Below are 11,324 nucleotides of genomic sequence, written 5' to 3' on the forward strand. Positions count from 1 at the left end.
TGGAAAGTGTTGAGGAGAGGGGTGCTGATAGACATGGCTTAGAGGGAAGTGTTTTATGAGGGCCTGCAAAGCTTTGATGAGGAGAGGTGGTAAAGGACTGCACTAAAAATCAGCAGATGGTGTGCAGTATAGATTACAATGAGTGGCCACTGTGGGGTTAATTGCGTAGTGAGTGGGTGGGTGAATATACTGAGAGTGTCTGTAAGGAACTGCACTCAGAGGTTCTAAGTAGGGAGGGATTGCAGTTATGGTCTGCAGTGAGGAACCCTTAACTATGGCTTAACAAACTGACAAGTGAACAAGTGGGAGAGGGCCGAAGGAATAAGATAGGGATGGATGCTTAATGAACAATATGAATCCAGTGATGAGATGTGTTGTGGTGAAAAGTGAGGGGACAGAAGTGATGTGATGTGATGAATGACTGCCTGTGAGTGGCTGCAGTCAGGTGCTGGTTCAAATGTTGGGTGTGAGTTGAGTAGCAGTATAACTCAGCCAAAATGATGGGCTAAGAGCATAGAAACTTAAATATTAGTCAAGCAGGATATGAGGTTGAGGTAGAATGTTGCAACAAATGTCTTGACTGATGGTTTTTAATAGGGCCTGCAGTGAGACACTGGGATCAGGAGTTGTTATATGTTCTGTAGATGAAAGTCTCAGATGATGTGCAATACACTATGGTGAGGTTACACATAATGTCAATGTGAGGAGTTGTCCATGATGGGTTAAAATGAGGATCTCTGGTAAAACTCTTGACAAAACAACACTTTGGAACTACAAAAACTGACTGTTGCAAAGGTGGACTAGGGAAAATGGTTGCAGTGATGATCTGATGGTCTGAAAGAGGCTGGTATGAGCTTCTGCGGTAGGCCACTCTGGTTAGTAACAGTGATGAAACAAACTGTGGATATCATAAAACATCATGCCAGGAATAAATAAACACAAACACAAGTAATTAAACATCTGAACTGGTATTTTGATGAGATGTGGGTCTGTAGTGAGGATATGTGCTGACGGCTTGCAGTGAGTGGGTGGTGGTAAGGAATGGATGAATGATAGGCTAGAATGAGTATTTTAGAGTCACATTTAGGGACTATCATGGTGGCCTTGGCTGCAGGGCTCTGTGCATCAGGTGATGTGAGGAGCTGCAGAGTAGTTTTGTGTGGAGCTGGAGTGCGAGCTGTAATATAGGGCTGCTGTGTAGGGATGGTGACACGCTATATATAGAGCCTGTACAGAAGGTCTGCATTCGAGTACTTCTGGAGTCTTTCTTCCTGTCAAAACTTTTCCGGAACAGTTTTGGGATTCTTTGTTAAAGCTTTACAAATATTGGAATACATTTAAACAAATGTAGCCTTCTGAATCAGGCACTCGCAGTTTTAATTAGCAAAATACCAAGGGGAGGTACTTATGAAGGAACTAGACTATCTCCTGTAGATATCTCTAGAATCCCATGGATACCTGATATTAGCTGAATTAATTTGGAGTTTGGAAATCATCCCATGTCTCCAGAGTAGTCTTTAAAGTGTCCAGACTAGAAAGTAATTTTGGTACCTGGGAATATTATTTATGTTCTTGTAGATGAGCTCTTATTGAGATGATATAAAGTGACCTTCCAATTCACAGCATAAACTCACAGCACTTAATGCATGCAGTTTAGTCTACCAATCATAATCTCTAGCGCTAGAAGCAATTCTTGATTCAGTAGCTTGCATGTTTGTGTCTTATGCATCGAAATTGACACTGTATGGAAATTGATACTTTGTTTTCTCTTTGCCCAGGATTTGTACCTGCCTCTTTCCCTGGATGATTCTGATTCCCTTGGAGATTCAATGTAAAGAAGCACTCTTTGATACGTCAACCTCCTCAACTACGATTCAGTCGTCTGCAAACAAAACAAGAAGAAGCAAACACGTCTCACTGGTGCTTTGTAATCAAAAGGACAAATCGCTATCTGTCATTTTCTTTCTGTGTTTTATTCTGTGCCACAGTTCAACATTTATCAACTGATCACGATCGATTGATACCATCCTTTTTTTAAATACATGTATAAAGCAGGCAGTCTATTCCCCGATACTAATGCCAACATGCCAACAATCATCACACTCTTACAGTTATTTACCGACTGTCTGTAAAATTGGACTTTAATCATAGTTTTTACTCTACTACTCTTACTTGGAATCGCTTTTCATGGGATTGTTTAAAAAAAGAATACATTTAGCTTTGTCTGCCTCAGAATGCGCTCACAGAGTATAAGCAGCACTGGGAACGCTGGCACCGCCCAGTCTCCCAGCTTTTCTTCCCATATGCTCTGTCTGGCACCAGCCTCTGCAGCTGAGACAAACATGTCTAAGTACATGGTGGAGATCCTGGCTGCAAAGCCCCCAGACGAAAGCACCTGAGCAAGACTTAGCACCATGAAGACGATAACACATTTGCGTATTTTTACATGAAAGAGCTCTCACTCCTTAATGTTATTCTTCAGAGGTGTGAAATGACACACGCCCAAAATAAGCCCATACGGTTTAAAGGCCTGCACGGTACCATGGCAGCAGTCATCTAATTCAGAAAGGCTTGCTTGCTTCCTCACAGATGTTGTGACAAGGAGGTTTAATTGTTTTGCTCTATTGGTTGCTAATATTAATCTTAATAAAAAATGGTAATAATACTAACAATAACATTGGCGATAAAAAAAACTATGACATTGATATGTGGTATTCTTGCACCAACAATTTATCTGCAACACTTAACAATTTGTATAAAAACAAATCATACAGGAGTGAGGCTGGTTTGTAATTCCTCCCAGTGTTCATAGAAAATAATTAGTTACATGACAGAATGGTATCGTTCTATCGCTATCCCTATCGTAATATGAATGCCTTCTAGCTGGCAGGATTGAGACCACTGTGAGAATTGATTTTTTGTTCTCTCTGACTTCTTTAAGTCACTTTTTTTGTAGCACTCAAAACAATACATGTTTTATATATGAAATAACCTTGTACCTGTGTTTTTGGAGTACACACGCCGGATCCTTACTTCTTTTTTATAGACTAGATTTTATTTCTACAGTATTCTATACAAATCCTTTCAGAACTAGCAACTCTATTTAGTCATTTTGTTCATATGAAGATTAGTTAATGTGCACATGAGACTAAGAAAACTCTAGCATCTTTGAGGTCAAATCATCTAACCATTGTATTATTTGCAATGCTGTATCAGTGGCTATTTCAAGTCTGTTTCAAATGCAGAATGCTTTACTAATCCTCCACTCTATGATGGAAACACCCACCTACAAACAGGAAAGGTATACCACTCTTTAAATAAATGTCATTCATTTCACTCCAGTGGATGTGCAATTGTAAAACTTTTCAATGCTCATTGGTTGTGAATTATGTCATGTGCAAACTACAAGCAGTTTTAATTTAAGATTCCCCAGATGGGCCTTTCTAGGGGTCTCACGTTGTGATAGTACATTATGCACCTAGGGAAGAAGCCAATGCCAGCATTTTTGAATGGCCACAGAACTGGGCAGGCTAGAATACAAGTGATGAGGTCTTTTAATAAAATGTTGGTAAAAAAACTTTACTTTGTGCTCCATGTGCATGAAGTATAGGTATAAAAAAATAATTCTATGCCCTCGCTCTGTATAATTATCTCTAAACATAATTTATTGTGAACTGTAGGTAACAAACTTGACCAGTTATCTATCTGTTAATCTGTTTGTCTGCCTGTCTGCCTGTCTATGATTCATTCTTCTGCTAATGAGAAGCTGAGGGTCACAACACTTGTGGATTTGTTTTTAGAAACACTGGAATTAGGATTAACTTGGATGGAATTAGACAAACACATTTACCAGTGTAAATGTACCTAATAGAATTGCCACCTAAACCACTGCAGTGTTTAATTGAAGGCTGACTTTAGATGTGGAAGGGCCTTATTGTTTAAACTAAGTAGATAAGCTCTGCAAACAGAAGAAGTTACCAAGGTGCTATAAAGTTAACACATGATGGGTGGTTACAGGCTATGGGGATTTTGCTTAATCAGTCACAATATTACCAGCGTAGTTACTGAATAAGCACTAAAAATATAGGTGAACAAAGGTCAATTGAACTAGTAAGAAACGCATATCATACCCTGTTGCCTGAACTAGTACTAAGCGTGTAGGCGTTTATCTCACACAGTTGGTTTTAAAGAGAGTCTGGAAGATTAGGTATTCATTATTTTCAGTGGTAGCAGGAAGATTTTATAGAGTAAGAGATCTGACCAGGGCCTTCCTATCACCTGCAAATTGCTGATCAAATCTGGGCTGTCTATAAGTAAAGAGCTATGTAAACTTGTGTTCTGATTATGCAAGGGAGGTTTACGAGGAAGAGTAGCTCTTGATGAGCATCTATTCTTATTCAGAATCAATATCATAAATAAGCAGTCATCAAAGTCTCAATGAACTCAACTCTCCATGAAAATATGCTTATCTTGATAAAAACCTATTTATGCCTTAGTAATATATCGAAAGCTCAGGTCAACATTATAAGAGAACCTAAGCACATTAAAGCTCTAATTGACCAATGATGCATCCTATAACCTTGGGCAAATCACTTCTGCTCAAAGGACGTCAGAGAGGCAACAAAGGAATGACACAGTTGAGCTCTAGTTCAAATATGGCTATTCATTTACAGGAAGAATATCTGACTCACAGGCTAACATTGATTACGTCACCTCCTTGATTTGTTGTTCACCTAACTATAGAAAACCATTTCTTCAGCTTGTGGTATTTGTAAAATTGTTTTAGAAACACATTACATATGCAAGTGTGATGTGCATTTTGTTACAGTACAGGAAGGCAGGCACAAAACACTGTCTAAAGGGTATAGACTATAGAGAGGGACTGGCAGAAGAGATTGACAGATGTGTGGCCGGCATGCAGTCAACCAGACATGCAGATGGACAGTCAGAGACATAGGTTGCTTATTGTTAGTTTATTTTGTTCTTAAAATCTGCTACGGACCCATGAATGTGGCTGTTAAACCACAACATTTGGTGTCCAACAAATCCGGCCTAGGGATTCAATTTATTTGAAGTGGCAGCTCAGCCATCTGGTGCCTGCTTGCACAAAGGTCACCTCTGGCCTTCAGGCAGAGCATGATTAGAAATCCTTCTGCTGACAAATCTTCATCCTCATAGACTGGCTTTTTGAGGAGCTATTTCCATCTCAGATCCGCTCCTTCTGACAGTAGCCAGGAGTGGTACCTGCATGCTTGACCGACGCTTTCATTGTTTCTCTTTTCCAAGTGACCAAATTACCTTTGCAAACCTGCAGAACTTTCCTGCATATTATCAAGTCTTTCAGGGCATGTCTGATTCTACTGGCTGGTTATGTTCATTCCACTACAACTAAGGAATTTAATCAGCAAATATTCTTTACACAGGGTACTTTTATCATTTTAACCAAATATTTTTGTATGATGATGATATTTTAACCTAAAGTATTCTTACTGCTCTGAATATGTTTTGTGTAGCGCTTCTTAGACAAAGTGCTGTCCACTGTTTGCCAGACAGGACATATGTGCCTCAAACATGGATATTTTTGTTGAATGTTATCTCTGGACCCTCAAGCACCACTGCTGCATTCAGCAGCCTCACAATATCCATTTTATGATAGAAGTCTCATGTCAGGTTCATCTTTCAAAATAGCATAACGATTGCAAACCGTAAACTGTCTACAATTAAGGGACTTGGGGGCAAGGAACCAGGCTTTCGTTTAAAGTATTTGCACCAAAAAAGACATATTTAGTGGTTTGTTGATATTGAGTGCTCTGAAGAGTCCATGGTCAAAGACAAAGCCAAGGACTATTGAATGGCAACAAAAAGCAAATGCTGAGCAAATTGATCAGAACACTTAATCATATGTAGTGTAATTGTAATAATAGGCTTTACACTCCTTTGGTAATGAGAATTCGGCATTATCCCATCATATTTGCAGGCCGTTGTAGAAGCATATGGTAGAACATGTTATACATTTTTTATCTTATTGTCATGGAACATATTCTGTAAGATTACTGACCTGGCCAAGGGTTTGCTTGCATTAACATCTTGAGTAGGCACTATTAGCAACAAATTTTATAGGGTAACGGTATGCTATTTTGCTCCATTTATTTTTCTTGCTATTAATTGTTCTTGGGCAGCAAAATTAATGTCAGAGGGCCCGATTTACAGAATGAACTTAAGACTCAATTCTAAACTTACTACTATTTTGGTATTCCCAGAATGCACTTACTACTTTTGGCATTCACAGAATGAACTTACTACTTTTGGTATTCACAGAAGTTAGGATTTTGTCTTAAGTCTGTCCCAAGTCTGTCTTAAGTTTGTCTTAAGAGAAACTTAAGACAAAATCCTAACGTCTGTAAATACCAAAAGGAGTAAGTTCATTCTGTGAATGCCAAAAGTAGTAAGTACATTCTGTGAATACCAAAATAGTAGTAAGTTTAGGATTGAGTCTTCAGTTTATTCTGTGAATTGGGCCCTGTATTTGTAGACTTTATATTTTCTGACTAAAAACATTATTGAGCACAATAAAAGAAAATGGAGCAAAATTGGATGTTGGTGCAAATTAAATTCAAATAATCCATCTTATCTGTAGCTACTTAACACAACATTATGTATGCAGACACGTTTATTACACGTGCACAGATCAAGGACAAATGGTCACAGGAAGTTATGATATCAACTTCTTGCCTTCTTTAAGCTGATGTTGTATAACATCAAATAATGTTGTATTCAGACAATACCTCTGGTTACTCTCTTTACTCCAGCTGGAAATCCTCAGAACTTGTTTTAGAAGGTCCTCTTATGTTATTTATTCACAAAATACTGAAAATCAGGTACTTTGTAATAAATATGCAGCATCAATCCTGGAGTTCTATCATACCTGAATGGCCAAGCGCATGTCTAATGGTGCTTCTGAATTCATCAAAATTAAGTGTGCAAAATGTATGGCATAGATACTGTCATATATTGCCACACATTTGCAGACTTTGATTGAGGTTAGTGTTCTTTTAACAGCAACCTTCGACTTGAAACACTTTTTCATAAATGTACACTGTAAAAGTAGATGAGTGCTCTGTTTTGGAGAAATAAGCCCAAAAGACAGCCTGTAAATGTACCTTATAGGCTATCCTTAAGTTCTGCTGTATCTCAAGCTGTACCGTGAGTCTCTATACTCTCATTTAATTCAGCAAAGCATGGGCAGCCACACTCTGTCTTTGGTTGTTGCCTTTCCATGAAAATATTTGAAAGCTTGGCAAGCCTTGAGCCATCATCCTAAAGTTTCCAGTTTTTCAGGTGATGGCCTACAAGATACACATATTTCAACACCGTCATAAATTCATTAAGTATGGTTCAGAAACAACAACGTCTAGTTGTACTGCAAGAGAAACTCTGATATTTGGGGTACTTTTCAATGTGGCTGCTTCTCGAAGAATGTGTTGGAACCAATTGCACTGTTAACTAACGAGTGTCTAAAAGACACCCCTAAGTGGAAGTGTTGAATGTAAGTTGCAGGGGCCTATGTACAATTATGTGCTCAACTCTGAATGCTATTTTAATTGTTAGTTTGCTTCTCTTTGTTTTAAAATCCCCTGACAGGAGTGGAATTTTCAGTGTAGTATTACTAGCTCAGCTGCCATGTTAGAGGCCGCTCAAATGCTTATTAAGATGCGGCTTGTCAAAATACACATCCATGTATGACGGTCATGTAGTAGGAAGTGTATGGAGATGCCTTTTATAGCTGTGAGAACTGCTCCTCAGCCGTACTCAGAGCCAATTGCAGCACCTTGAGATCTAGCCATCGTCTAAAGAGCGGTCTCTGGTGGCCCCTAATGGAGGCTGGGCTGTTTCTAGAAAACAGAAAATTGTAACAACAGGATGCGATCTGATTCTATTGAGCACCCTTTCTGTTCTTCAGATAGAAGCCTAATTTAAGAATGCTCATTGCCTTTATTTTTTTTGCAAGAAATTCCAGTTCTGCTACTCTGGCACTTTGATACTTTGTGTAAAAGGGATATAAGCAGCTAACATTGAAAATTGATAAATATTTTTGCCTTTTGTGTGATTTCAGATAGCTTTCCTAATTAACAAAGCTGCAAAATAATATAAACCCAAGAGTATAAGTTTTTATGTTACACTTGTGTTTGAATATGTAGCTTATGCTTTTTATCTGTAATTCTGCAGAACTCTGACTGCATTGATTCTGTTTTTTTGTTTTAGAACTATGAAAATATGTAAAGCTTATGTTGTACAAAGAATGTATTTTAATTTAATGTTTTACCTAGTATTTTCTCTCTTAACAACCTATCCACATTTCAAGCTAGCAAAAGCTTTTCATCAATGTTTGACACAAAAAGCGGTGAAATTATTTGTAAGAGTGGATTTCAACAAAAGCGCCATGGAAATCAAACCAACCTTTCTTAGTAAAAATGGCAAACCTAATTTAACTTTCTCTAAAGTCAAATCCAATGTTATATCAGTTGATCTTAATTGTAATTTAAAGTAAATGACTACTGAACAGGTGGGGTGTATTTCAGTTCCACATTCAGTAAAGCAGCGCCTGTTGGTTCTATCTTCTATTTATTAATAAATTACAAGACAAAAGATATTGTAGTGTGTGCAATGGAAGGTCCTGTTGAAGACAACTGTATAATCATAGAATTCCCTCTTTGTCGCCCGCATTCAAAGAAATCAAATACAAAACAAATACGTAGCTAAATGCTTAAGGTTGTTTCAAATTAATAATCGGCCAAAATGTGTCAATTTTCATCATTCTGTAATATATTGCAGCTTTAAGCCAATGAATTAATTTCTTGCTTGTAATGCAGTGCGTGCATGTTTCCAGCTGACCCTGCCTCTATTTGATGTGAGTTCCTTAGCTTTTTTTAACCACCTTTTGTGCCACTTGACTTGTACAGAAATCATTTTTATCGATGTCGATGAACAGAAATCGTTAGATCCATAGCTGTAGTAAAGATGTGGTGGCATAGAGAACAGATGTAATATAGTGGTAGTAGTTTTAGAATTGGTAGTCTGCTGGTGGACCAGCGCTGGGGAGCAAGTGCATGGTACTGTTACAGTATACTTCCTAATGCTGCCACTGGGAATGAGGACTTCCTTTATCTCTCACTTTCATGGTTGTCATTAAAAGGCTTGGGTATATAATCGGTTGCATAACTAATCTTCCTGCACAGTCTCACGTGCAATCATTTGCCATTTTTCCCAGAAATACGCCTTCAGCTGTGCAAATTATGTACTGCAGGCTCCTTTCTGAAAGTCAACAAGATGACATAGGGTTTTGTGTTGATTCCCTTTGAGAAGGTTTCATATTTACATGATAACATCAACACTACAAGACCGGACAATGATCCTATGTGACTTGCATCAGAAATTTACTTTAACAACAAAAACTCAGCATGGCCAGTGTACAACATTATCTTCTAAATGTACTTGATTCTTGCTTAGTCAGAGCAGACCTAGATTATGCAGGGTGATAATTGCTAGGGCTATGAAAGAAATTATGTTTGCTCTAAGGAAACCAGATTTCTTTCCCTTGAAATTGAATGTTAAAGAGGACTTTATAATTGGACTTAAACAAAAAAGCATGAATATCTTTGCAAAAAGAAACAACTAGTGTTACTTGTAGTAATGTGTCCCTTATTTTCTTCTAAACAGTATCCAATAAGAAGCACCTTTGAACCACCCAGCTGCCCTGGTATTTCCTTTTCTGGATGGAAAAGCAATTAAGTAATAGTCTGTGATGTATTTTTAAAGAGAAACGGATCACGTGTCTGCCACTGTACTCAGGATCTAAATACTTTTTGGAAGTAACATTGATTTTCCTTAAAAAGTAAAATTAAAAAAGATGACTGGTCATAATGGGATTTGCACATACCATTCTCTCAGCTATTATATTACATTCCCAATAACAAAATCTGATAAAGGCTTAACATTACTCAGGTGTTCTGCTACTTTGGTTAAAAAATATAACATTACAGAAAAGCTTACACATTATACCATAAGCTGTCTTTGATTTCAGTTTGAAATCATTGAAATATATTTTACCCCAAAACAATATTCCTTAGCCCCATAGTATTCCATGCACCTATGCAGTGTCATTATTGTGCCAAAATGGTTAGAGGCCCAGATCAAATGTCCTTCATTCCAATGTTGCCAATAGGCTTTCAGAGAAATCATTCTGGTTCTGCCAAAAGCCTCTCATTCTGTGCTCTGCGACAGAGAAACTGGTCACTTCCATGTATCACTTTTGCTTTTGTTATATTTTCCTCCTCCATGTACATTTGCAAGACGTGTGTAATGTCATTTTTCGAAAAATAAAATTTGTTTAATTATTTCTGGGTAAAGTCCCTTTTCTTCTTAAGTGAAGAATGGTTTAGATAGAGAAAATTGAGTGTGTGTTTGTGTGTGTGTGTGTGCGCGTGCACACCTGTGTAACAAAGATTATATGGACAACGTTAGATAAAAGCAAAGCATAAAAGTGTGAAGATTAAATGAGCACACAAAAAGCAGTAACAATCACATGGTTTGATTATTATGTCGGTTTCCTTTATGTTTCGTTCTTGCTCTTCTGCCTTCACAGTTAATTGGTGCCGTGTTATCTGAATGACGAAAAGGTTTTTAAAAAAAAGATGCAGTCACTTTAAAAAATAAAAATGGGGTGTGCATGAAGATATGCCACACAGGCACCAGGATCATAGCTTTCACTGGTGCAGCTGGTGCAGCAGGTGCTGTGGCACCAGGGCCCGGAGGCATGAGGGCCCACTGAAACCCGAATATTGCTGAATTTCACAGTTCCAACACTAACCAGAGGTTTCCTTTCCTTTCTTGCTCTAGGGCCCATGACACACTGACTACACCACTGGCAGGCATAGTCCTTGCGCCTTCATTTTGCATCACCATCAGCTCCATCCCTGTTTCTAGAAATATGTCTTACATGCACAGCACAGCATAGTCCGTGCTTTTCCCTTACTCTGATTTTCTTGCTATTTCTTTCTCTTCTATGCTCTTCTCACTAATCAGCTGGGACTGTGATTAAGAAATTCCCTGACCACGCTTCAAGCACATAGGCAAAGAGTTTGCTCTCAATGTGAAGGCAACACCATTATGAGAAAAACAAAAACTTATGGATCAATCAATCAATCAATCATAGCATTTGTAAAGTGCACTACTAACCTGTGAGGGTCTCAAGGCACTGGGGTATGGGGGGGTGCTACGACTGCCCGAAGAGCCAGGTCTTGAGGAGCCTTCTGAAGGTCAGCAGG

General features: G+C 38.3%; 1 protein-coding gene across 14 annotated transcripts in view; it reads left to right on the forward strand.

Annotated features, from left to right (window-relative positions):
• The window catches only part of DCX (doublecortin), a 414,555-nt gene extending 404,161 nt beyond the window's left edge, over positions 1 to 10,394 (forward strand). For all 14 annotated transcript variants that reach the window (XM_086918434.1, XM_086918436.1, XM_086918429.1 and 11 more), the window contains one exon: positions 1,779 to 10,394. In XM_086918434.1, coding sequence (XP_086774560.1) covers positions 1,779 to 1,835 — 57 coding nt within the window. In that variant the 3' untranslated portion in view covers positions 1,836 to 10,394. The remainder of the gene's footprint in view (positions 1 to 1,778) is intronic.
• The last annotated feature ends 930 nt before the right edge of the window (positions 10,395 to 11,324 follow it).

Source organism: Lissotriton vulgaris, chromosome 4_1 (genome assembly GCF_964263255.1).
Source record: "Lissotriton vulgaris chromosome 4_1, aLisVul1.2, whole genome shotgun sequence".
NCBI lineage: Eukaryota > Metazoa > Chordata > Amphibia > Caudata > Salamandridae > Lissotriton > Lissotriton vulgaris.